Source organism: Theobroma cacao, chromosome 9 (assembly GCF_053813885.1).
Source record: "Theobroma cacao isolate CCN51 chromosome 9, ASM5381388v1, whole genome shotgun sequence".
NCBI classification, from domain to species: Eukaryota; Viridiplantae; Streptophyta; class Magnoliopsida; order Malvales; family Malvaceae; genus Theobroma; species Theobroma cacao.
Window position 1 is genome coordinate 10,952,356 of NC_142647.1, and position 24,747 is coordinate 10,977,102.

At 33.6% G+C, this 24,747-nt stretch overlaps 5 protein-coding genes across 12 annotated transcripts; 4 read left to right on the forward strand and 1 right to left on the reverse strand.

The window, feature by feature from the left end:
• Positions 1-1,454: 1,454 nt before the first annotated feature.
• Positions 1,455-2,036, reverse strand: LOC18589107 (putative EG45-like domain containing protein 1). Its single transcript, XM_007013933.3, has 2 exons — positions 1,934-2,036; positions 1,455-1,729 (listed from the first exon to the last, which is right to left on the reverse strand). The coding sequence occupies exons 1-2, from the start codon at positions 2,034-2,036 to the stop codon at positions 1,455-1,457; spliced, it is 378 nt and encodes a 125-aa protein (XP_007013995.3).
• A 2,723-nt stretch (positions 2,037-4,759) lies between these two features.
• Positions 4,760-6,336, forward strand: LOC18589108 (RING/U-box superfamily protein). 2 transcript variants are annotated; one of them, XM_088810044.1, is made up of 2 exons: positions 4,760-5,406; positions 6,131-6,336. In XM_088810044.1, the coding sequence occupies exons 1-2, from the start codon at positions 4,905-4,907 to the stop codon at positions 6,142-6,144; spliced, it is 516 nt and encodes a 171-aa protein (XP_088666170.1). In that variant the 5' UTR covers positions 4,760-4,904; the 3' UTR covers positions 6,145-6,336. The 2 variants fall into 2 exon arrangements, with proteins under 2 accessions (XP_088666170.1, XP_017982151.2); XM_018126662.2 differs by lacking the exon at positions 6,131-6,336 and adding an exon at positions 5,692-5,982.
• A 3,162-nt stretch (positions 6,337-9,498) lies between these two features.
• Positions 9,499-10,906, forward strand: LOC148760713 (uncharacterized). Its single transcript, XM_088810039.1, has one exon. The coding sequence runs from the start codon at positions 9,736-9,738 to the stop codon at positions 10,690-10,692; it is 957 nt and encodes a 318-aa protein (XP_088666165.1). The 5' UTR covers positions 9,499-9,735; the 3' UTR covers positions 10,693-10,906.
• A 7,201-nt stretch (positions 10,907-18,107) lies between these two features.
• On the forward strand, positions 18,108-22,048 carry LOC18589111 (uncharacterized). 7 transcript variants are annotated; one of them, XR_001929633.2, is made up of 6 exons: positions 18,108-18,263; positions 19,326-19,410; positions 20,256-20,369; positions 20,814-20,915; positions 21,019-21,132; positions 21,312-21,413. XR_001929633.2 is itself a non-coding variant. In XM_088810041.1 (5 exons), exons 1-5 carry the CDS (start codon positions 18,118-18,120, stop codon positions 21,436-21,438), a joined length of 564 nt encoding a protein of 187 aa, XP_088666167.1. In that variant the 5' UTR covers positions 18,108-18,117; the 3' UTR covers positions 21,439-22,048. The 7 variants fall into 7 exon arrangements, 5 of the variants coding, with proteins under 5 accessions (XP_088666167.1, XP_017984027.2, XP_007014000.3 ...); XR_016028430.1 differs by having other exon boundaries at positions 21,322-21,413; XM_088810041.1 differs by lacking the exon at positions 21,019-21,132 and having other exon boundaries at positions 21,322-22,048.
• A 1,201-nt stretch (positions 22,049-23,249) lies between these two features.
• LOC18589112 (uncharacterized) lies at positions 23,250-24,453 on the forward strand. Its single transcript, XM_007013939.3, has one exon. It carries the CDS (start codon positions 23,318-23,320, stop codon positions 24,272-24,274), a length of 957 nt encoding a protein of 318 aa, XP_007014001.3. The 5' UTR covers positions 23,250-23,317; the 3' UTR covers positions 24,275-24,453.
• Positions 24,454-24,747: the final 294 nt, after the last annotated feature.

Here is a 24,747-nt window from a genome sequence, read left to right on the forward strand (position 1 = left end):
TCTTTAATTCTACACCACACATTTCTCATGTTTATCCATTTTCATGATGAATAAAATCTCTTGGTCTTAACAAGTGTAGGGGGTAAAAATTTACCGATTTACCCCCGGGCGGTAAAATTATCGTTTTTGCCCCTATACTCCAAAAACACCGAGAAATAAAATTTTTCACTTCTAAATCTCAAATCATACTCCAATAAATCAAATAGGGTTAAAAAAATCTTTTCTAAAAACTTTCATTTTGTCCTCAGGTGACAAATGACCATTTTACCCCTAAATAGTGAAAATTTCGGTTTGACTCCAAATTGATCCTCGAACTCCGAATTACCATTTTGAGTCATCCCTGGATTGTGAAACTTTTAATTTCACCTTAAAATTCCTATTTGAACTAGTTCGAGGCTTAATCGACTTAATGGTACCATTAGGGGCAATATCGTCTTTTAACGATTTCTTGAACTTCCTAAATATGCAAACATTCTATTGAGCATGTAAATGACGTCGTAATTATTTTATAGAATAAGGTTTGACAAAAATGCTCAAAATGCTTAAATGCTTACGTTTTGGTAAGGAATACTCTAGAAGCGAGCAGCAAGCTAAAAGGCCCCTTTCCCCTTTTCATAATAATAAGGTGAGCATCATACCGGCAGACCCTATTTGGTGATCCCCGACCACCGGATCAATGAGATCCTATTCAGAATGCGCTCACTAGGACGGACTCCAACGAAAATTACGGAGTTCAGCAGAGATCTCTTTCTTTAATTCAGTCTTCCTTTCCTTGAAAGAAAAGAGGGTAGGGTGGACGGTGGTTTGAGGCGCAAACTTAAACATACTTAACCCGTTAATAGGTTTCGGGCTGAGATGCGGAGCCAAATAAATGGGTCAATTTCATTAAGGGTAATTTTGTCTAAATTTTAATTCTCTTGACTAAAAATAGTTAAAATTATAAAGAAGTTTATTGTCAAAAATGCCTTATGCATGAGGCTCATTTAAAAAAAGAACTCTATTTATAAAAGGGTTCATTAGCTACATGCCAAGACGCATTTTGACATCATGAGGTCCAATTATAGGCCAAAGCGAACAATATTTTGATATGTGAATCAAGAGCCTGGCAAGGGGACTCTTTGTTAATAGGTACTTTTGTTTCCTTTATATTTATGCACTTGCAAAAGAATTGTAATCATAATGAATATAATTTAAATTTTCTCAAATTATGGGATATCAAGTTCAAAAATAAGCTTTCATTTTTCCATTTCAGTGTTGTTTCAACTATGGAAATTTATTACAAACAGAAATATTTTATTACAGTGAACATTTATCTCTAAACTTCTTGAGTTTGCATTGTGTGCCAAATTTTTTTCAAAGCCTACAAAACACAAGACAAAATCATGTTATTAAACAAAAATATTAGTAGAAAATGGAGATGATTTAAATTTAGGCCATCAAGGAATGTGTTAGGCTTACTGCTTGTAGTCAATGTTAATGATACCAGCAACGGGGTCAGCAATCAGAGTGAAGGCTTCTTTGGAGAGGTCAAGGGTTGAGGGGCATCCTGGACAGTGATCCACAATCTTCACGGTTACACTCTTGCCTGTGCATGGATGTGGTACTGCATTTCGAGCTCCTGTGCACGTTACAGTGAATGTTTTTCCACACACTGCCCCATTATTCCACAAAGCATCTCCAGCTGCTGCGATCATGTTACCATTGTTTTGATTTCCAAAGCATGCAGAAGCTAACCAACAATGATAACACAATAGTTATTGTCTCAAATCAAAGTATAAGTATAATTAAGTTATGGTTAGAAACTGGAATCCTCTGTCTATCAACACTCTTATGAGGTTGTAAAAAATTACACAACAAAAGATGGCATTAAAGAAATAAATAAATTAGAAATTCGATCCACTTGTTGGGAGAAATCAAAGAAAATAATACTTACGAATATAACTAGTATAGAAGGTGGCAATTCCTGCTGTTGCTGAAGTAGTGGAGACAAGACAGGCTGTGATACCAACAAAAATGATTAGAGTAGTCTTCTCCATTGGCTCTCTTTTGAAGTCTGCTTTGAATTGAAAAATAGAGCCTTTGTTTCTGATTTTTAGCTTTGCCTGTGTTGCAAAAGTAACCTGCAAGGCCTGGTCTAACATATAAGTCTAATTGCCTATGACTTTGCTAATTATTGTAGGAAAGTTTGTTATGAAATGGATTTTTAACCAATTTTTGAATCTATTTCTTACCATAGTTTCCTTATATCCATCTTAGTGACAAGTATTCCCTAATCTATTTAACATCTTGCCAATTATAAACTCTAAAATATCAAATGTCTTTCAGAGAAAATCTTGCAAAACAATAATTTAATTAGTTACTAAAAGTAGTGATATTGAATAGGATGTGGATCACTTTTTAGAATCCAATGAATTTAGAAAATTGGACCAAAATGTGGCATAATCACACGAGCTTTTATCTCCATGATTTGAAGGTTGGTGACCAAAGATTTTGACAAAATAATCTACTAGTTATGTATCCAATCTTTTAAGCTTGGATGAGTGAGCTATGATGCTCAAAGACTAAAGGGGATCTCTGAATTTCTGAAATTGCTACAGCCAGCCAAATCAGATTCCAAAAACAGATCATTATGCTTTGTCCCGACACATGTTTAGACCATAGAAAATAGCCAAAAGCTCCATCGTAAGTATATTAAACCAACCAACACCGTAGACAAAACCCCCTAACCATTACCCTCAATAGTCTTGAAATTAGCTACCCCGCCCATGATCGTTCGAGTTTCCATAGCAATTCCCATCAACATTGACTTAATATGCCAGATTAAGCAGCTATTTTTTTTCATTGAAAAAAGATTCAAATCTAACTTTTTTAATAAACATACATGAACTAAATGTCGAAATGCATGCAGTTGGCTATTCAATAATATTTTTTTTTTTCAAAATTTGTGTGATAATATGATCAATTAATTAATTTGGGTTTACTAAATCTAATATGACTATTTCTCATTCTAAATGTATGCGTGTACTGTTGTAATTCCAAAAGTAGATAGATTTGACATAAATGGAGAATGCTATGCAAAATGAGATAAGACATATAGTTTTTGATTTTTGAAGGGCAGATAATTAACATAGACGTTTTACTAATAATTTGTAGGTTGGGGAATAGTTGCTTAATATATGATGTTTAGGACAGGCTTGGTTCATACAATGGAATAAAGGAAAAATGAAATAATTGTTCCATAAAAATAGAATAAGATAAAAATAATTATTGTGTAATTTGATTTATGAAATGAAATTGTTATTTTGACATTATTCCAATGTTTAGTTGACAAAAATAGCTCTAAAATAACAAAAGAATATGTAATAAAAACATAAGAACACAATTTATTATAATTTATACTTTTAATTTGAAATATTAAACTTTTTTATAATTTATTAAAAATATTAATAATTTTTAATTAAAGATTTAATTTGATTATTTTATTTTATCCCTATTTTTATTTTTTAAAAATTAAAAAAATTAATAATTTATAATTAAAATTTTAATATATTTTTTTAATTCATTTTATTTTTCCTTTATTTTTTTTATTTTCTTTCCTCTTTTGTTACTTGACCAAAAGATATATATTTGGCCAACGCAATGGAAAACCACAATGCTTCAAACAACAAATCTGGTTGTTAGAGCTCCAAATTGGCGCTTCTCAAGATGGATTATTCGTTGGAGTGTCAATCGATTCTCCCTACGACCAAAGGTGGCGCTAGATGCATCCGTTAGCCATCGCATTGGAAGGACGATGGCAAGGAAGGAAGCAAGTTTAGAGACAAAAAGAGTGAGGCGGAAAAGGAAAGGAGAGAAAGAAAAAGAGAAAAATGAAAAATTTTTACATTGTATTATGTATAGGGTAATTATTTCATAAAATAGTTAAGAATATTTTTGTTTAAAAATTTTTAATCTATTTCAACTCGTGTGAAATAGTTATTACGAAAGGAAGGTTAGTAATAATTATTTTTATTGTTTCTCAAAATGATCATCTCATGGATGAAACAATAGAAAGAAAGAAAGAAGGAAAAAAGGCATTTCCTATAACCAAACATACTATCAAGACATTTCAAATGAATGAGGTTGTCAAAGGATGTAACAGCACCTCGATGTAATAGCACCTTGATGGATGTGGTGAAAAATATGATTTGAAATTCTTCTTTCCTAAAGTACTCGTTTGGTGATCGATGTTCTGCAAGTAATACAACTTATTAGAACATTTTAATAAGTTTGAAGCAGGTTTCAAGAAAGCATCCTCTATACTTAGAATTTGAAATTATTTTAATTTAAAATTTTCGATTATAAATTCATAAATTTTAAAAAATAAGAAAATATTATTTTGGTCCAAAATTACATGTACCGAATAAATAATAAATTTGGAAAAATATAATGAGATGGGAAAAACCTTTATTTATGATTCAATTTATAGAAGAAATTAGTTGAAAGAGCAAATAATTGTGTTTTTATTTGTTGGTCTTCTAAATCAAATGGATGCGGTTAATCGGTAATGAATTTGACATCGGAATGTATAATATAATCATTTGAGTATAGAAATTTATTTATATTTAAAGCAAAATTATTTGAAAAGATAAAAAAAAAATTCTCAAATAAAACCTATATATCCTACCACCGAAACCGACTTATCCTATAAAGGGCCCACTCTTCAACACTTGCAAGCAAAGCCCATAGAAAGGAAAGAGGAAAACTGGTAAATACCCTGAGCACCAAAAAACCCTTGACTTTGTCATTATTGTAAATATCTAAAGCCACGCTCCCCTCTCTCCAATAAATTTGTCTCTTCTCTATATACCACAACCACCCCCAGTTCTTCCAACAAACTCAATCTAAAAAAAAAGAACTCCGCCATGCTGCCACCTCCCCACGACTCCTACCGCGGTGGCTCTCTACCCCCACCGTCGAAATCCAAGGACAAGTTCCTGTCTTTGATCCTGAAAGCCATAATCATGATGATTCTCATCTCCTTCTTCTTCCTCCTCCTCCCTCTAGCCTCTGGCCTTCTCCTCCTTCCTCTTCTTCTCCGCCACCAGCACCACCGCCATCGCCGCCACTCTCGTCTCTCAACTGGGTTTTCTGCGAAACAGCTCAAAAAGCTTCCGCAATTCAAATTCTCCGAGGGAACAAGAACTGCCCATTTGGAATCTGACTCTTGTGTTATATGTTTGGATGGGTTTAAACAAGGGCAGTGGTGTAGGAACCTTGTTATGTGTGGCCACTTGTTTCATAGGAAGTGTTTGGATACTTGGTTAACAAAAGTTGGTGCTTGTCCAATTTGTAGAACTAGGGTTTGCTCGGATCACGAGGATAAAAACATTTGGGTTTTTGGTAGAAGGAGAACAGATTTTCAGGGTATGTTAGATTTGTAAGTTCTTTCTTGGTTGGATTTTTTTGAAAGATTTTGGTAGTTTATAGAAATTTTGGATTTATCTTAATGTACAGTTTCTTTTCTTAATAATCATTGTTAAAATTACTGTAATTTTGCTGACGTTTTTATCGTTTTGTTAATTGTTCAGCACCCATGAAAATATAAAATTTCAATTGTTCAATTGCCTTCTATCAATTTTTTGTTTTTGACTGTGATGTAGAAGGTTTTTGTTAGCTTAATTTGATTATTAGGTTTTGCTTTATTTGCAGTTGATTATAGTGAGGTTGGGGCTGGGTATGAAGTTTAAGGTATCCTGATCTCATAGATGGAAACCAAACGAAATCAAATAAGCATCACTATTTTGGGCATGTTTAGGTTTCATTACTGTTATCATTGCTTGTTGAAGTGACTCCTCTTGTTATTCTATTTGTTGTCCTTTGCTTTACTCAGACCAAGTCAAAAATCTTAGGGTAAACATGTACTTTTGGACTGAGAATTGTAACAAGAAGTCTTCTGTTTAATTATGATTATTAATTTTGAAGATATTTTATTTATGTTAATGGTTCCCTTACAACCATTTCCTAGTGTGGGATTTTATTTAAATGGCCATTGTGTGGAAAAAGAATCTTACTGTATACATAATAAAAAAATGAGAAGGAAGATAATGAGGGCAGGGATTCTTAAAACACTTAGTCTTTGTCTCTCCAGATATTAGAGGATGATGCAGTTTGCTAAGTTATATCGTTTAACACTAGGTGGTGACAGGTAATGCCATAAGAAAATGTAAGTGAGATTTCCCTATCTCCATTTAGTTTATTCCTCAAGGAGATAAAAGCAAACTTAATGTCAGCCTCTAGTGGTCCAAATTACATAATAAAATGTTAATGAGACTCCCTACTTGTGGGTTATAACTATATATCATGTTTAATGGTGTTTTCTGTTATTGAGGGCTCAAAAACATTGTGCATCATTTATTCTTATCCTTTCTCCTCTCATAATTATGAGGGATTGCTGTGCTGGGAGATCCTATTCGTGCTTTCTGGTCTTTCCTAACAATTTGAGAGTTCTGCAGGTTAAATGTTATTTGCAAAATGGTCTGATATGACCATAAAATTATTTTTATTTTCATTTCTCTCCACTTTATTGATGTCCTACATCACTGTACGGATTGAATGAATATCTTTGTCATAGTCCTCATGTTAACTGCAAAACTTCCATGGAATATACTTTCGGATGGTTAATGGATATGCTGACACTTTACTTGCTCATTATTTCTTTCCTATGTTTATCCCTATCTGCTTATATTGATAACATACCTGTATAGGATGTCATAGCACCACAGCCCTTTTATCCACTACTTTTCCCTGATAGCTGGGTTATGGACTAGGAATATTCAGTCAGCAGAGTTTACTTTATAAAATGCTGAAAGTCGGGTCATGACTATGGTGACTTCCTAATTTCTATTTCTAGATTTTGCATCTTCAAGTTATTGATATGGTGACTTCCTAATTTTCTATTACTAGATTTTGCGTCCTCAAGTTATTGATGTTTTCACTTGTCTAAGAATAATATAAGTTCCAGAAGAGAATGTTATGGCCAAATGTTTCAAGATAGGTATGAATTGGAAAACACGGGAAAGAAAATTAAGTAAAACCGTAATTATGTTTGAAAGAACAAATATAAGCTATGTAAGCTGACACCAGAACATTGTGAGTAGAGTTGGTAACTTATTTCTGAATGGTGCGTAGTTTGTTTATGAGTTCAATCGCACTCTTATAAGAAGGCCTATCTTGTTCCACTGCTCAACTTGCTTCTCTTCTTATCTCCTGAGCATTCTCTTGGACTTCTCTCACCATTCTCTCCTTCCATCAACTCTTTAACCCCAATGCAAATTGCCCCTTATTGGATGCAAAGCTTTGCCCACCCTGATGATCCACTCATCTCACTATCATTAGCTCATTTAGTACCTGCTCTGCATTAATTGGTTGCTCACCATTCATGGGCAAACCCGAAAGAGGAATTCCCATCGCTAAGCTGTCCAAAATTGAGTTTTAACCACTGTGGCTCCGGAAGCCGCCCAATTGCATGATGAGCTAAAATATGTCATTGCTCCGCCCAATCTCTTACAAACAAGCCGCCCCTTCCTTTTATCCTCTCCTCTAATCCAATCGGCGGTGACCATTTTTTTGACCTGATCCCCCACGAGAACTCACGAGCAGACATCTCTAATCCTCGTTCAATTTCGTGAAGATCGGCATCTAACAAGAGTGCTTTTGTATGTACCAAATGTACATAACTGATGCTGGTGGTGGAGAGTTCTTGTGTTAGTGCCATTCTTAGTACAGAACAGCAGGTCCAACATTACATCATGCTTTAATTCCATCATTGTAGAAATGCTCGAAAATTGACAAGTGAGAACCTTCCACTATAACAGAACGTCAGATTCATGGTACTCGGCCAAAATTTCAGTGAAGGGTAGTCGTCTTCTAGGAATCTGTATATTCTGGCAAGTCCAATTTGGGTTTGGTCAATGTGAATTTAAGCATGATTACTGTAAGTTAATTGGTTTGATATCTAAGTAGTCAAAAATGTTGGTGCAGATTTCTTATGCCTCCCCACTGATTTAGTAATAGCCATGGGCAGTGCACAAGCCTGTGCAATACTAATAGGATGGTCAATTAGCCATGGGCAGGGCACTATTCCATGGATGACAAGCCTGGAAATGTTAAGCTTACGTTAGGATCATTGGCAGTGTGGATTGTACTTGTAGTTTGAGGGATTGGCTTTTAGCGCAAGGCAAATTCATAGGGCTTGCAATGTTTGTTCAAAGGAAATTTCCGTTTTGGCAGATTCATTGCTTGGTGTGTCACAACATTTTGGAGCTGGACTGTTGGATGTTAGTTAGTGATGACAAGGACATATTCGCATGTTTTTGTATTTATATAGAAATTTTATCCGTTTTGAGGACAAGCCTACTACTGAGTCTATGACACTTGATTCCATTAATAAATCAATAATCAATTTCTAATGCTTACAATTCACCACACATTTCTCAGTGTATTTTATTCATCGATGCTGTGCCAACGATTCTTTGGCTCTCTTGTCTGACAAGTTAGCTCTATAATTTTCAGATTAAAATTAAAATAAGATTTTGTTAATAAATTCCTTAAGAATATTTTTTAAAAAAATAATTAATTTAATAAGTGACATTTAATGTGAGACACTTTAATATTTGTTTAAAATTAATAATCTTAAAAAGGATGTTTCAAACATGAATGAAATATCTAGCATTTTCAGCCTTGTGTCAGTGTCAGTGTCGGACGTTTATATGTTTCAGCATGTAGTGCCAGTATTTATCTCTTAGACCGATTACGGTGATTGACACCGTTGTCAAAGGCGTTGTACGATTAGCCAGGGCAGCTAACGTTATGGTTGAGCATGTGTAAGATTTTCCTTTATCAAACTTTATTATTGCTTACCAAAAACACGCGTCACATCCTTAGATCTTGATATGACTAATGATGGATGATGGCCTTTATCCCCTGCCCAATGCCCACCCTTAAACAACTTTGAATTATCTTTTGGGATTAGCAAGCTCTGCTAAGGCTTCTTTCTTCATATTAATTAACAACCTTCCTTTCCTTTACAAGAACAAATGGCCTTTTGGCAACCAACAGGCTGCTGCCAACAATCATCATCTTTCAGCATATAATCAAATTTCAAATGCTTAAACATAAATTCAAATTGAGAGAAAAAACCTATAATATTATTTGATGATTCAAAAAATTAAGTTTAAAGATCCTATTTATAGTGTTATAAATTCAAATTTTAATGAAACTTTACTTTTAGTTGTCTAATACAATTGAAATAGTTAGCAATAAATTTAAATAAAATAAATATTTTATTCTTAATTAAAACATGATTATTTCAAAAGTTTAATCCAAATAAATTAAATTAAAAGAAAATTCCATTATACTTATAAATCCTATATGAGTCTTCTAACTAAATTAAGAAAATATTAAAATTATAAACTTGCACCTTTATAACTTTTGGATCCTTTGTTTTGACTTCTAATACTCAATCTGATTAGAAGTTATTTACTAGACATTCTCTGTGACTCAACCTCAAAACCCAGAACAAAACATATCACACAAAAGGCTATTTCCGAGAAAACCCAGCTGCTAAACGTCTCCTCTTTAAAATCTATATCTAAGGTCTAAAGCACCCTATATTTCTTGCTTCTTCGTCCCCTTACTTTCAGTTACACTGTTCACAATCTACCCAACCATTGAAGAATTCAACCAAGAAAAACAATGTCCGAAACACATGACCATGATCAACATCAACGTAAGCCAACCAAATCTTTTGCTTTTGCTCCATCTCCTTTCTTCCTTAAACTCTTTTCCGATACCTTTAAAATTTTCTTCCGAAACAAACACATTCTCTTCCCAATCCTCTTTTTCTTTACACTCCCTCTTTCTCTCCTCCTCTTTTCCCTTTCTTTCTCTTCCCGCCCTCTCAAACGCCACATCTTCCAACTCGAATCCGTCGCTCTCCATTCCTCCACGCGCTTCGAAGCGCGTCACGTCTTGAAAGAATCCCGTGAAGAGGCCCTTTCTCTCCTCCGTCTCAAACTCCTCTTTTCCATTCCTTCCTCCGTTCTCTCTCTCCTCTCCTTTATCTCCACCGTCAACGTCGCCTCCCTCTCCCCTCCCCACCGCCCTTCCTTTCTCTCCACTGCCAGCGCCATCAAATTTGCTTGGAAGCGCGTTGTCGTCACCTCCATTTGTTCCTACGCCCTGTTCCTCTTCTACATCCATCTTCCGCAGCTTTTCACAGCCGCATTTCGAAGCCACCCTCGTTTGAGCCTATCTATTTTGGTAATCGGGTCCGGTTTCGAAGTTTACTTAATGGGGGTGTTGGGTTTGGGCCTGGTGGTGTCAGCATTAGAGGAGACATACGGGTGGGATGCGATTCGGGTTGGCTCGGATATAATGGCGGAGCGGAGGTTCTGTTGGTGGTTGGTTACTGGCATGTTGGTGGCGGTTTCGGGATGGACTGGGAATCAGTTTGAGAAGTTAACGGACGGTGAGGATTCGGTTAAGTCGGGGATTTGGACGGTGGTGAAGGGGTGGGAAACGGTGGGGTTGTCGTGGTTTTACGGGGTGGTGGTAATTTGGAGTTTTATTGTCACGGCGGTTTTTTACTGTGACTGTAAAAAAAGGCTTATAAATAAGGACGTAAACGAGGCCCCGAGTGTTGCCGGGTGAACTGATTTTGCTGTGAAAATTTCTTTTTTCACTGTCATGTTAGTATTTTTTAAAAAACTTTTATATATTTTTTTCCTATTTTCCCCATTAAAAAACTAGGCTGTTTCTTGCTTGTATCATAGTTATAGGATTATTTTGAGGCGGGAAGAATATTTTTAGATATGAATTTTTTTTTTAATTATGCTGAAATGAAGTTTCATTATAGTTCCATCTATTTGTATGATTGATTACTGAGAAAATGTGGAAGAAAGTTGGTACGGAGCAATGGGAAAATCATGACCATGGTCAAGTCCTAAGTTGTGAAGTGTTTAATTCTGACAGTTTAGATAGATTCCGGTACGGAAGAGGAGTACCTCCTACATTTGAGGCATTAGATTTGGGAATGCATTTTTAAATTGTCACGAAGGCTCTGGTAGAATTGTAAAGCAATAGATTAATGTAAAATCTTCAATTGGTAAGTTCGATAAAGAAACAGAAGCCAGATTGCGGGTTGAACAAATGGAAAGAGACAGGAATCGTATTCCTTTCAACTCAGATTATATTAAAAAACCCGGATTTTATTCACCTGAATTCGAGCTTGTGAAACGCTGCTTTGCCACCTGTCACCGTTTGTGTCAGCACCCTATTCCGGAATAAAGTTCATGTCCTCACCGCGCTGTAGCAATAGCAAAAAGTAGAAAGGCGCCCAAAAGTATTTATACACAGTGTCTTTTGTCTCTCCCCTCGCGAATTTACACAACTAACATTTAACATGTGAAATAATTAATTTAATAAAATATGTTCGGTTCAAAATATAAACAATCATTGTAAAGGGGTTCTTATGTGATAGAGAGATAAGTAATGTTGCAACGAGTAAAATGAGACACGTTGGAGACGGTGGAGAAAGAGATTAGAGCAATCTTTGAGATACTTAAAAGGTAGAATTTAGGGAAGTAGAGGAAGAGCCTCGTAAGAGAAAGCCTGAGAGAGTATTTTAAATAGGAAGTCTATTGAGTTTTTAAGCGTGTCTAATGAATTGTCCAGACTCTTATATATAGACTAAATTAGAGTAATTACTCATGATCAGTTACAACAAGAGTGATTAGTAGACATGTCCAGACTCTTATATATAGACTAAATTACAGTAATTACTCATGATCAGTTACAACAAGAGTCATTAGAAGACATCATGATAGGAGCGTGCTCATCATGCAAAGAACATTTCATTAATGGAAGGATCCATTCATTATGGGAATAGCGTATTAACCCACTACGTATAGTAGGTATGGGCATATACTTTGGTTTAATGATATTGTGAAATTTAATTAGTGACACTTAATAATGTGTCATGTGTTTTTTGAGAAAATGAGAAAAGAAGAAGCATTCATATTTCAATAAAAGATCAAGAGGAAGACTTGTCAACCCCCTTCCATATTTGAACTACCAAATCAAGTTCTTTAAAATATTTTCAAAGGTATGAACTTTACCATTTGTTTGAGTTACTTTCACAATTGTCCGTGTGATATAAATATTTCATACATTCTAGTTGTTTTTATTATTTTCTGTAGAGCACGATAATTATTGTAAAATAACTCTTAAAAAATAATAAATTACTAACAAAAATCAAGCATTTACATTTTACCTCTTGCATGAGGATTCTTGAGAAAAGAAGTTCCAATCCATTGCTAGTAAAATAGAATAATGAGACAAAGAAGAATACAAAAATAAAGTAATTTCATCTCATCTGTGAATAAGTATATATGGACAAGACTTGTTCTAGGAGGCATTGCTTAGGTCCTTGGGAGCAACTATTGTTCTACGCATACTGCCTGTGCTTGTTTTGCGCAACATTATTTGAGGCGTGCTATTTTTTTGCTAGTAAAATAATTTCTAAACAATAAAATTTTAAAAAGAATTAGCTCAGAGTAATGCATTATCTTATACATGGTATTGTTTTCTTATGAAACAGTTTTTTTTGTCACCTATATAAATTTTTTTAATTAAAAGATCAAGAAATTTTTCTTGCATAAAAGTTAGGTAATACAGTAAAACTTGTTCAAAGAGTAAGAATTTTAAAACGTTATAAGTGTAGTAAATAAGACTTGTAGAAAAAAAAAAAGAAGTACAAGAGCCCAAAAGAGAATATCCATCTTCTACCTTAAAATTTGAATTTTTTTTTTTTTTTTGCATAAACTACTGCACGTAGGGATTTCCTACGCATAGGTCGCTGTTGCAACTATTTAAACTTTTACACTAAATTTTGATTTTAATTACAATTCTTTAGGTAATATTTTTTTTATGAAATCTTAACAATATAACTATTTAAACTTTTAATTTCACTTTTTCAATTTTTTTAAAAGTGAGTGCAGTCAAATCTACAAAAGTATTATAAAAATATATAAAAATGACAAAAAAAATTTTAATAGCACATTTTAAAATATGTCATAGGGTGTGTAAAGATAATGATATTACCTATGAGTACTTATCTCATTTTTTATTTGATGTCTGAAAGATCTTTTTTTTTTCCTTTATGGCTAAGACTCATTACCCTCTTAAGATCTATTATGGCAAGCGGCTAGAGTTGTTGCTAGGAAGAAATCTTCAAAAAATGAGATATCTTTTCAAGAGCTTCTCCTCTTAAGAAAATCAAAGTAGGGGAGATTAGTGAAGTTCTCTCATTCCTCATAACATAACGCGCTAATTTGGGTATGACCACCACATGACCCTCCTTCACTTGACAACTTTTTCTCTTGTGTTTCTTCATTTCTCTTTAAAGGATTCCTTGTATACTTGGTTAAGTTTAAGAGTCATATTGCTCTAAAGTAAGAATATATAGTAATTCACATTTCTGGGTGCTATTAGTAATTCTAGTACTCGTGTAATACATATACAATAAAATAATTTGAAAGTTGACTTGTGATTGCCAATATTCAATAGACAAGTCCTTAGCAAGCTTGTCTGAGTAATGGTATTCATATACATGTTACTTCATATTACTGTATACAACTAAAAGGAAAATCTCAACTTTGTATGTGGAAAGTTACCTTTTATCCTAATGTGAAAGAGATTAGTTCAACCTAAAAGTGGTGGCCAATTCATAAATAGCAAGCTATAATCAAGAAATAAGTGATAAAATTACAGTTAATAGAAAAATATAGAGTTATTGTCAAAGTACGAGCAATAAAGTTGCGTTTGAAATATGAGTGATGAACTATGGCTAAAGAATGAGTGATAAAGCTTGCTACTAATAACATATATAATATAATTGCAATTAAATTATGAATGATAAAATTACAACTTAAATGTGAATAATGAACTATGGCCAAAGAATGAGCGGTGGAGCTTGCATCCAATAGCATAATATCATTGCAACAAAGTATAAGCGATAAAGTTGTGATTGAAACATGGATTTCTTTTCCTGAAATGTCAACATTCAATATATGAAGTAATCAAGAGTTAAAGCCTTAGAAGTATTTTACATAAGTGAAAGATGGATTGTTCTAGATCCTGTTGTTTCAAACAACTACTTCTCATGCTTGTCTCCTCTAATTATAAAATATTTTAAGCAAGGTTCTTCTATGATAGTCACAATAACTTGGGTTGGACTTCTCTTTTATTTTTTGTTGTCGTGGAATGTAGGGGAAGTTCATCAATCCATCCCTAAATCATTCGCAAAGAAGTGCTCTCACTCTATTTGATGGGATTGAGAACGATGGGAAAAATCAATCTCTTCATCGTGTTTTCTTCTTAGGTTGTCTTATCTTGGACACATATTAGGTCGAAGGTCTCTTCTTTCTTTGCCTCTTCCTTGAATTGCATTCATTATCAAGGTATTCCTTATCTCAAAATGTTTAACTCTTATTTACCTAAGAATTGTATTATTGATTTTTAGTGTGGCTTCAACCAAAGTAGTAAAGGTGAGAAAAAGTAAATTTTCCTAATGCATCTTATACTCATCAAACATCTTGGATGCAAACTTTCACCAATTCCTTCTCATCATTAGAATCTTGTATGTTCAACACCCTTTCTTTAAAGCATTGAGGTGGTGCTTAGTATTTTACTAGGAATGTGATTATAGAGAATATGATTGCTAGAAATATGATTGTTGAAAAAATAACTTTGTAATGTTTGGTATAACATAGGAAAATGATAATTGTAAGGAATGTGATTAGTAGGAAGATTATATTGTAGTGCTTGGTTTGGAAGCATTATACAAGGAATGCAGTTTAAATTTACAAAATTACCCTTATATTTGAAAATATAAAATTATTGAATAAACTTACCTTCTTTTTAGTGTAAATTTTTAACTTTTCATTTTGTCACTTTAAATAATAAATAATAGCATGACAAAAATAACATAATATTTGAATACTAATTATTTAATATGAAAATATGAAAAACTACTAAATATTTAGTTTTGTAATAAAGCTTAAAATTATTAAAAATAATAATTTTGTAATAATACCAAGAATTATCACATGAATAATAAAAAACATTATTTAAAGAGTTTTTTAATTTTTTCATCTTAAGTTTTTTTGCTAATGATTTCTCCTTTTATTTTTTGAAATAAATAGTAAATGCTTTTAATAATATTAATAGTAGTATTATTTATAAGTATACATAAATAGTAAGAGCAAGTTTATATTTAAAATGATTAAATAAAAAGATATAAAAAAGTAAGGATAGATTAAACTAACTTAAGGTATCATTTTTATATATTTAAATTAGATCCTAAATCTATCCTTATTTTTAATCTATCTTTATTTTGTTCAAAAGCCAACCCCCATTCTTTTTGTAATTTTATTTTGTCTTCACTCCACCTTAGTTCACATTACAACTTATTCTTCCACCTTCTTTAGTCTTCCCTTCACCATGAGATTGAACCGAAAAGTGAAGACTTCCTTTCCCACTCTTCAAGACTCTAAAAACCCAAGCAACCAAGTAAGGCAAACATAGATAGAACCTTCAAAAGCACTCAACAAATCAGATTCAGATATCTACTTTTGACTAAAACGTGTAAGTGAGCGACTAGGGTTCCTACAAGAGACTAGAGGAAGAAGAAGAAGAAGAAAAGAGGGTCGTGTGATAGGTAGGATAATTTGGAAATAATAAAAGTTGCAACTTTCCTTTTGCAAAGGGAAAGTAACTTTGCATCCATGAGGAGAGGGAATGTTATTCCTTTTGCTCTTGGTAATCACTTTACAATGGGAAGACTTTCCCATGTCTTTTTGGCAAACCCAAAGCTATAAGCACATTACACCCAATTAAATTACAAGGAAAGTTCCTTACTTACAACATACCAAATGCCCCTTAAATGTATTCCCTGAGATTCTCCCTAAACTTCTATTGCTCCTTTCCCAAGTCAACAAAAGTAACCTTCTCCTGAATAGAAAAAAAATTTTCTCCAATCCTCCTTCATATGTGACTCCAAGATTTGATAGATTAAGGGTGAGATTAACATAACAAGTCTAGCTTTTTAGTAAGAGACTTGGAGAACTCCTTTAGCTTCAAGTCATCGTCCAATCTTGCTACTCCAAAGGTCTTTACAAATTTCGTGACTTGATCTTGAAACCATTTGAACTTAGGCTTGGTGTAGTCCTTAGGATGTGGATTAGCAGTTACACTAACCAAATAAGGCAACTTAAGGTCAAACTTTGAAAAGTTTAGGTTCTTGTTCTTTTGGTCAAGTGGTTTCTAGAGCTTTTCTTTTATCACAAAGCCTTGAGTGGTGGTTGGCAAAATTGTTATAGTAGATTACCAACAACAAAAGGATTTGTTGCATTAGCATTATCGGTGATTATTGTATCAGTTGTGCTTCCTCCATTCTCATTCGTGTTGTTGGTTCCTCTAGTCACTTTTTCACTACCATTAAGTTGCATGGGTTTAGCTTGAGAAATCGTGGTGGTAAACTGTACAAGTTGGGAAATCATCTACATCATTTGCTTGTTGTTGCCTTTCGAAAATTGCATACTTTCGTGGGAAGCCTTAAGCATTTTCATAAGCTCTTAGATGTAGGTGAGAACAAATGTGTCTTGATTGTCGATGAAACTATCCATATCTTCTAGTAAAACATAATTTTTGATGATATTTTATTTTATGCAATCACTTCTCCTAATGTAGTCTCCAAATTATAGAGTAGGGAGAAAAGTAGTATTACAACAAGTAAAATGGGATGTGTCAATGGTGATGAAATACTTAGTGTTATGGTAGGTGATGATGGGTAAAGACAAAAAATATAGCAATGGCAGAGCAAGGCAAAAAGTAAGGTAGAAGGTAAAACAGAGGAAGAGCTTAACAAGAGAAAACTTGAGAGAGTATCTTAAAAAAAGAGTTTATTGAGTTTTCAATAAGTACAATGAATCATCAAGGCTCTTATATATAGACTAAGTTGGAGTGTTTACTTAAGTCAATTATGAGAAGAATGTTTGTGAACATCATAGTAAGAACACGTTCATCATGAGAAAAATGCGTTCATCATGAGAATATCATACTAACCCATTACGTATAATAGGTAGTGAGCTGAGCAAATACTTAAATTAGTGGATTGCATAAAGGGGCTTAGGCTTTCTAACTTTGTAATCCAATGGATCTTGTACTCATTCTTATCAATAAACTTGCTCTTACTTGGCCTAAAAAAGGGAAAAACTTGGTAATTAGCATTACATAGGCCTTGTTTGGCATCCTGAGTTAAAGTAATTGTAGATCTTTATTCGCTTTTGCAATCAAGAATAAATTCATTACAAGTAAGATTTTTTGTCCTAATTTTTATCTTGTTCGCATCGCATTTACAATCCGATTTCATATTGCAATCAAATCCAATTTCAATCATAACGTTAAATGAGCTCATAGTAATATGGGTAAAATACTTTGATGTAAATTATTGTTTAAAACTAAATGTCAAATCATTATATGATATGGATATAGAAATATCTTGTGGATTTAATATCTAAATTTTGATGAATTTGAATAAGTAATAAGTTCTAAAAACTCAAAAGTGAGGTTCAGTGTCATTGAACAAGTGACAAGCATGATGCACATCATATTTATAGGCAAATTCGATTTTGAAAAGACAGTGAGGTTGGCAAATGTTCTTGCTTAGCATAGGATAAAGGATAATGTGACTGAAGAGTAAATATGAATGGACCTCTACAATTAATAAATAGGTCTTATGCATATCAACAATGATGATTATTATATCAAAAAGTAATAGATAAAATTTTTTTAATAATTATAAACAACACTTGAATTGACATAGCAATGTATAAAATGGGCTTTAAACAATGCTGGCCCAGTGGGCTTTGGATGCCTGTACTCCAAATAGTAATGTGCCAATCAATTAATTTCTTAGAACAAACGAGGTGACGATGTAATTTTGAGAGTTTTGAGTTGGGGTATAGCAATTTTCCCATCTTTTGGCCACTATAAAAGGCCCTCAAATTTGTCAAAATGGATAGAGAGGAACTAGAAAATACAACTCCGGAAGATATGATGGCGATGTGCTCATCTCAACAACCACAACCTTTCTTCAATGGAAGTCTCCCCTTCTCCTCTCCTACTCTTCAATTTCATCGTTGCTCTGCTGCCATCTTCAGGTAAACTTCACTTTCCTTTTTCTCCAATACCCACCTTTCCGTGTGCTCTTTTTCTTGCATTTCCTTTCTCATTTATTCTTCAAACTTTTCCTTGTCCTCCTTTAGTAAATCATTTTATGATTTTACCATCTGGGTATTCGCCTTATTTTAGGCCAAGTGTTGCTTGTGTATAACAAATTTGATTGTGTCTGTAATTGCAACACTTACTAGGGGAAAAAAAGGAAGGAAGGAAGAAAGAAAGGAGAAAGACAAGAAAACAAATGGAACTTTAATTATTAATGTGGGGTTGGAATATTAATGGGGTTGGAGCGTCTGTTTTCTGACAGCTTATGTAATTATTTTCCACGACTAAAGTAAGAGTTGTTTATTTCAGGAGTTTTTCTCAAAAGTAAAGTTAGCTATGCTTCTGTTTCTGAATTCATTCAACACTTCAATGTTTTGTTTGTGCTGCTGCTTGACGATGTTTTAATTCTTAATTTTCGCTTCAATTTTCCTGGTTATAAATCTCTCGAGTTGATGTTAGATTAAGGGGGACTGTGAAAGAGGTTTATGCTAAAGGTTGTTGCTAGTTGACTTTCCATCTTGGACCTCTTGAGGTAAATTGAGTTCCTTTGCTACTGATGAAATATGTTCCTTTCGCTGAAATAGTTGAATTGGAATCAAACGGAAGTTAACACTTCTGTCCAATAAATGGCTCATACCATGATATCATGTTGAACTTGCTTCATTTAGCTGCCCAAAGTTTTTCTGAGTTGAATGCTGTTGGGAAACCTATTTTGCATATTAATCTGACAATACATGAGAAGTTCTTTGTAGAGAAATTAGTATTATCCTGGGCATGCTTCTTCCAATTTCAGTTATTAAAGGTATTTGTTCAAAGCATGTGATAAGGTTGCACATGATATCTACTTATGGCTTGGACCAACTTGAAGTTTGAAGTTATTATTTTTTTTTTACGTCACCAGTTGTCTATGATCTATGATCAATTTAGAGGACAAAAGGTTGAAGTCCTAATTTGTATCTTAAGATTATTTCAATTCTAAAATTTTCTATCAATTTCAGGTGGAGATTTGGAAGACACCATTATTCAAGTCTACATACCAGTAGAACCAAGGGCCAGGCATTTCGAATCTTGGCCTATCCTAATGTATGCTTAAACCAAGGCTTCTTCATGTATAATGCAAGTATATTTGGTTTGAATATGGTGAAAGGTTTTGTAGGTATGTGATTAATGATTTAGTCAATAAATGCTTCATGGTAGAAAGATCTCCATGTCTAGATGAATATTGGTTGATTTAGAGGTAAATCTGTGACTGTCTTCTTGTAGTACATAATATATAAATGGACTCATTAATTTGTTGTGACTTGGTTTTATATCAGTTGTGCATATGGAGAATAGAAAATAGAAATTATATTGATGTTGGCAGTGCTTGATGAAAAAGGTTCATTGCAAAATGACTTTGTAGCCTAATTTTGGCTTCATGGGTTGTCTCTTTGCCTCACTTGTGGCTATAAACCATTAAATGACACATAATGGTATCAAATAAAATATTTTTTTAAAAATTATATTGAGCGAGGACTGACCAGATTTTGCTGTCAATAGCTTAGTGAGAAAAGCACCTATTGTGCCTATTAATGATAGTTATTTCTTTAACACTCTATAACTGAATAATTCAAAATATTAAATTAATCTGTCAAAATTAGCTAATTCAAAACAGTGAATTTTACTCTATTTTTTTCACTTTTTATTCTATTGCTGGAGATTCTGTATTGCATTCAAATCGCTTTGAATTAGCTGGAGTTGCAATGTTATTATATTTCTTGTCTTTTGCCAATCCCTTGTCATGTCTTTCAATGAACTTGTGATTCAGCGAGGAGAAATGCTTTTGCTAATGCCACATATTTATGCAGTAGTCAATAAAAGGAAAACGTACTACGTCTCATATCAAATTTTATTTGACCATGGGCTTTTTTCCACGTTGTATCTAATAGGTGTCTTTGGGGAAAGGAGATCCAGGTAATGATGTCATCATGGTTGACCCTTTGGAAGCTAAACGATTAGCTGCCAAACAAATGGAGCAAATTAAAGCTAAAGAGAAATTCCAGGTAAAAAGGATTTCATGTTAATGAGAATTTATTATCTTTGCTTGTACATTGGTAGGTACCACTCGAGAAGATATTAATGGCAGGAGTTACCTGCTGAAGTTCTGATTGAAAATTGGAAAATAACAAAATTTACTAGAACTTGTGATATTTCTTTGATATCCACTTGCACGTGTTGTTCTATAGATCTCGAGTGTTTCTAAGTTTGGTGCTCTGTTGGGCTCTGGCTTATGCAAGCTGCTACTTTATTTATGTCCCCTTCCGTTTCCTGTCCTTAGATTTTATACTTTGGTTTGCTAGAGGGAAGTCAGCGGTGTAATTTTGTTTTTACATTGTAGAAGACAAAACATGTCCTTCTTGGTAGGAATAGATGTCAGTCATAGGGATGGTTTTTACATCAATATGGTTACCTAAGGTTGTTTGCTGGAACTATTCCTGTCATTTTAGAGAAGACGCCGAATTGAAGCAATTAATGGGGCATGGGCAATGATTGGTCTCACAGCGGGCTTAGTTATTGAAGGTCAAACAGGAAAAAGTATTCTAGCGCAGGTAAAGTTATTTTAATATTCTTCTCCTATGATGGAGCAGAATAATTCCAGTCAGTTGGCTGGATTGCTGAGTACTTTGCTCATTGTTGGTTTTTTTTTCTCAGTTGGCTGGTTATTTGTCTGCTATCATCCATCTTTTTGTGCAATAGGCTTGTTCCCGTTGCAGATCATTTGCGGAATGCAGATTTATTCGTGAACTACTTTTTCATATCAAACATGTAGGATTATCAAACAATTGTTGTTTCATCTTTTCCACTTTTGTGACCCTTTACTTTGTATGTACCCAGCAATTCTGCCAGCCCGTTTATAAGAAGTGTGATAATTTGTTATGACAAATGACATCATTCTTTCTTCCTGCTTGTTGCTGTATTGAGTTTGACAAGGGTTCTTCAACTAGGTTTCTCCAGGGGGCCTGGCTGCATTTCTGTCAGCTGTCAAGAATAAGTGAGAAACTTGGAGCAAACTTCTACGCAATATTAAACAATATGATTCTGTATTATTATTTTATCAATTTTAATTTCTAACCTAAGAAGAGAATGAAGGCAAAATTATATCCAGAAAATACTTGGTTGCTCAAGATGTTTGCATGTTAACATCAAACAGATTTAGTGTACATTTCTTTTTACTGTTATCACATTTATATCATGTTATAGTTAGGATTCTACAGAGAGAATTCAAACTCAAAGAATTCCTTTTTGAGCTGAGGTTATTATAAATAGTATCAGCAGGACATAGGACTACTGAAAATGCAGGAGAATGACTTCGAGTTTTAAAAAGGTGAAGATCCAACATATCAATAGGACATAGGACGACTGAAAATGCAGGAGAATGACTTTGGGTTTTAGAAAGGTGAAGATGCACATTGGTTTCAACAACCAAGCTGATGGTTTGCTGTGTGCTTTTTCTCACTTTTCAATGGTTAAGTGGGATCATTTTTCCCTCTGAGAATGCAAGCAACAAATTTTGTATTTGTGTTCATGATTTGCTTCAGGAATATTGACTGCAGAAACTTTTCTTTTAGGATCAGAACCATGTGGTATTTGATGTGGACGAAAATGAAAGACAAATTGTTGAGGGAAAAAGTTCAAATGATTGTTGGGAAAACATTGAAATCTGAACAATTGACAGAGAAAATATATGATGAGAATACTGAAGAAAGCTGCCTAGAAACTTTTGAATGCCTTTGATGGATAGGATTGTGAAGAAGAATGTTTCTAACAGCTAAGTTAAGGAAAATCTTAAATTTCATCTTTAATTCATAGTTAGTAAAAATTAAAAAGAAAATATTACAGCAACCATTCTGCTTTAGCTGCATGCACAAGGTGGATCAATGGATAAGCAAAGTCAAAACTGTGTTAACACCCTGCTTTCTCTAGTAACAGGTGTCCCCATGTTCTACTTAACTTGATTAACAAGGTGATTATATTAATTTGATGACAACATTCTGCTTGCAATTTGGTTGGGACTATGTCAATTCCCAAGAAAAAGGACACAGTCAAGAATTTTGTTACCAAATACGATTATTGGTAATCGACAAAACTATTCCTTTTTTAAGCTTGATGTTTCTTTCATGCTTAGGTGGCTTCATTGTTCTTCTTTTCCAGGATCTTTCTTTTAACCCAATTAACATCTGGTTGACTTTTCTTTAGGTTGATTTTGTATTTAACCCAATTAATTTAATTTTAATTATTTTAAAATATTTGATTAAATGAAATTATAATAAATATATACACTTGAAAATTAAGTTATATAGTTTTTTAAAAAATATTTTTTTTATAAAATTTCAATTAATGATAATTTATAAACAAATAATAGTCAAATTTAAACAAATTTGATTGAAAAAAGCGAATTGGGACACTAATCATAACACGATGGGAGAATTAATAATGTTCTAAGTTTTAATTTTTTTATAGTCTCTTTTGTTTTTAGAAAAGTTATACCATTAATTTTACTCAATCAAATTATCAAAATAATTTTAATTTAAAAATTATCTTATTCATTCACACTTAAAAAGATATTTTATAATTTCATTGAGTAAACCTAACGACATAATTTTCATATCCGCATGATGTTAATTTAAAAGAAAAAAGAAAACATATTAAAAATTTGAATTGTAGGAAGTACAAGTCGAAGTCAACTTTGCACACTTCTAGACGATCGGACGTTTTGGAAATTTTGCATGAGAAGACTTGACCATTAAACACTGAAAATTGCTTTTGGCCGAGACTTCTCTTTGCAATTAATTTACACGGAGCAGACTAATTCAACACATAAAAATATTATTATTTTTTGATTAGTATATAATTAAATGGACAGTTAATTTGTGCTCCTTGCTACCTACAAAAGAAATAAAGATCTTGAGAGCAAGTATCCTAGCTATTCATTCTTCCCTTCGTTTCTGCAATGGAGAATTTCATTCCTCTGATTTTTGATTTGTTGACACTTTTAGCAGATACATACAAAATCTACCTCAAAAATGGGAGACTCATGGGTTTCATAGCAGCACTCGTCATCTCCCTTCACACCGTGCTCTACCTGCTCAATGTCTTCTCGGTTAAATCATTGATCACCGATTTGATAACCAAGCAAAGCCACCTTATTCCTACAACTCCAGGTACTCCTGAATTGACCAACCTTTTAATTGGTATGCAGAAAGACATCAAAATCTATGCTGGAGTTGAATGGATTTTCTTGCTTATCATCGCCGTTGCGTCCTTATTCTTGGCAATATCAACGACCCATGCATCAGCTTTAATCCATGGTGGCAAAAAGATATCCATCAAGGATTTGGTATTGAGGGCAGTCAGATCATTGAAAAGGCCTTTTGTTACTTGTTTCTACATCACTCTCTTTGGTCTTGGTTACATCTTTCTTTGCTTGGTCACTCTGCTTCCACTTGTTCTAATTCTTGGAAGTGAAGTCACCTCATCAGTTTTTGCTATCCCGCTCTTCATTTCAGCTATGGTTTTCTACTCTTATTTATCCGTTGTTTGGAATCTGTCCCTTGTTATTTCCGTACTTGAAGAAACATTCGGGATCGAAGCACTTGGGAAGGCTGCACAGATTGTCAAAGGCATGAAGTTACAAGGGTTTATATTGAATCTTCTGTTAACCATATTACCTCCACTACTGTTGCAGTGTTTAAGAATGATCACGTTAAAGCAATCGGAAGCAATCCGAATTGTTATCACGTTGCTACTATTGAATTCAATCTGGCTGGTGAGGATGTTTGGCCATACAGCATACACTGTTTTGTATTACCAATGCAAGAAGACTCATGGAGAAGAGGTTGAATTGCAAGCAGATATGGAATACACCAAAATACCCACTGCCCCACTTATTAACGAAAACATTCCATGATGAATCAGAAAAGCTTTCATGTATATTAATGAAAAGTCATGTAACGCTTATGCTTTTTACTGTCCTGTTTGCTAATATTGTGGTGTAAGTTCATCTGTAATTTTTCATAATGTCAAGAAGCTTACGGAATCTGTTAAATTCCACTGGAAATCTGAAATGACAAATAAGGTTTGGCATTAGGAGTGCTGTAGATGCCCACTTTTGGGCATATTGTTTTATGCATGAATGGCAAATTGAAAAAGGATTCAGATTCAGATATAATTGCCGAAGGGATTTAGACAAATCCACTGTGTTTCATAGCATGGACAATGGAAATAGCCAAATAAGAAGAAGTTATTTTCTTTTTTGGAGTGTTAGTTCAACAATAAATATATCTTTAAAAATGAAAATAGAATAGTCTATTATGTAGTTTGATTCATAAGATAAAATTACTATTATGACATATTTCATGGTCATCACTTTTCGTCACCCTC

Coding starts and splice junctions, on each gene's coding strand:
- LOC18589108 (XM_018126662.2), top strand. CDS start 4,905: ATGCTGCCACCTCCCCACGACTCCTACCGCGGTGGCTCTCTACCCCCA. Junction 5,407..5,691: donor AAGGAGAACAGATTTTCAGG/GTATGTTAGATT, acceptor CTTTATTTGCAG/TTGATTATAGTGAGGTTGGG.
- LOC18589111 (XM_088810041.1), top strand. CDS start 18,118: ATGGATAGAGAGGAACTAGAAAATACAACTCCGGAAGATATGATGGCG. Junction 19,411..20,255: donor GAATCTTGGCCTATCCTAAT/GTATGCTTAAAC, acceptor TGTATCTAATAG/GTGTCTTTGGGGAAAGGAGA. Junction 20,916..21,321: donor GAAAAAGTATTCTAGCGCAG/GTAAAGTTATTT, acceptor AGGTTTCTCCAG/GGGGCCTGGCTGCATTTCTG.
- LOC148760713 (XM_088810039.1), top strand. CDS start 9,736: ATGTCCGAAACACATGACCATGATCAACATCAACGTAAGCCAACCAAA.
- LOC18589112 (XM_007013939.3), top strand. CDS start 23,318: ATGGAGAATTTCATTCCTCTGATTTTTGATTTGTTGACACTTTTAGCA.
- LOC18589107 (XM_007013933.3), bottom strand. CDS start 2,036: ATGGAGAAGACTACTCTAATCATTTTTGTTGGTATCACAGCCTGTCTT. Junction 1,730..1,933: donor CTTCTATACTAGTTATATTC/GTAAGTATTATT, acceptor ATTGTTGGTTAG/CTTCTGCATGCTTTGGAAAT.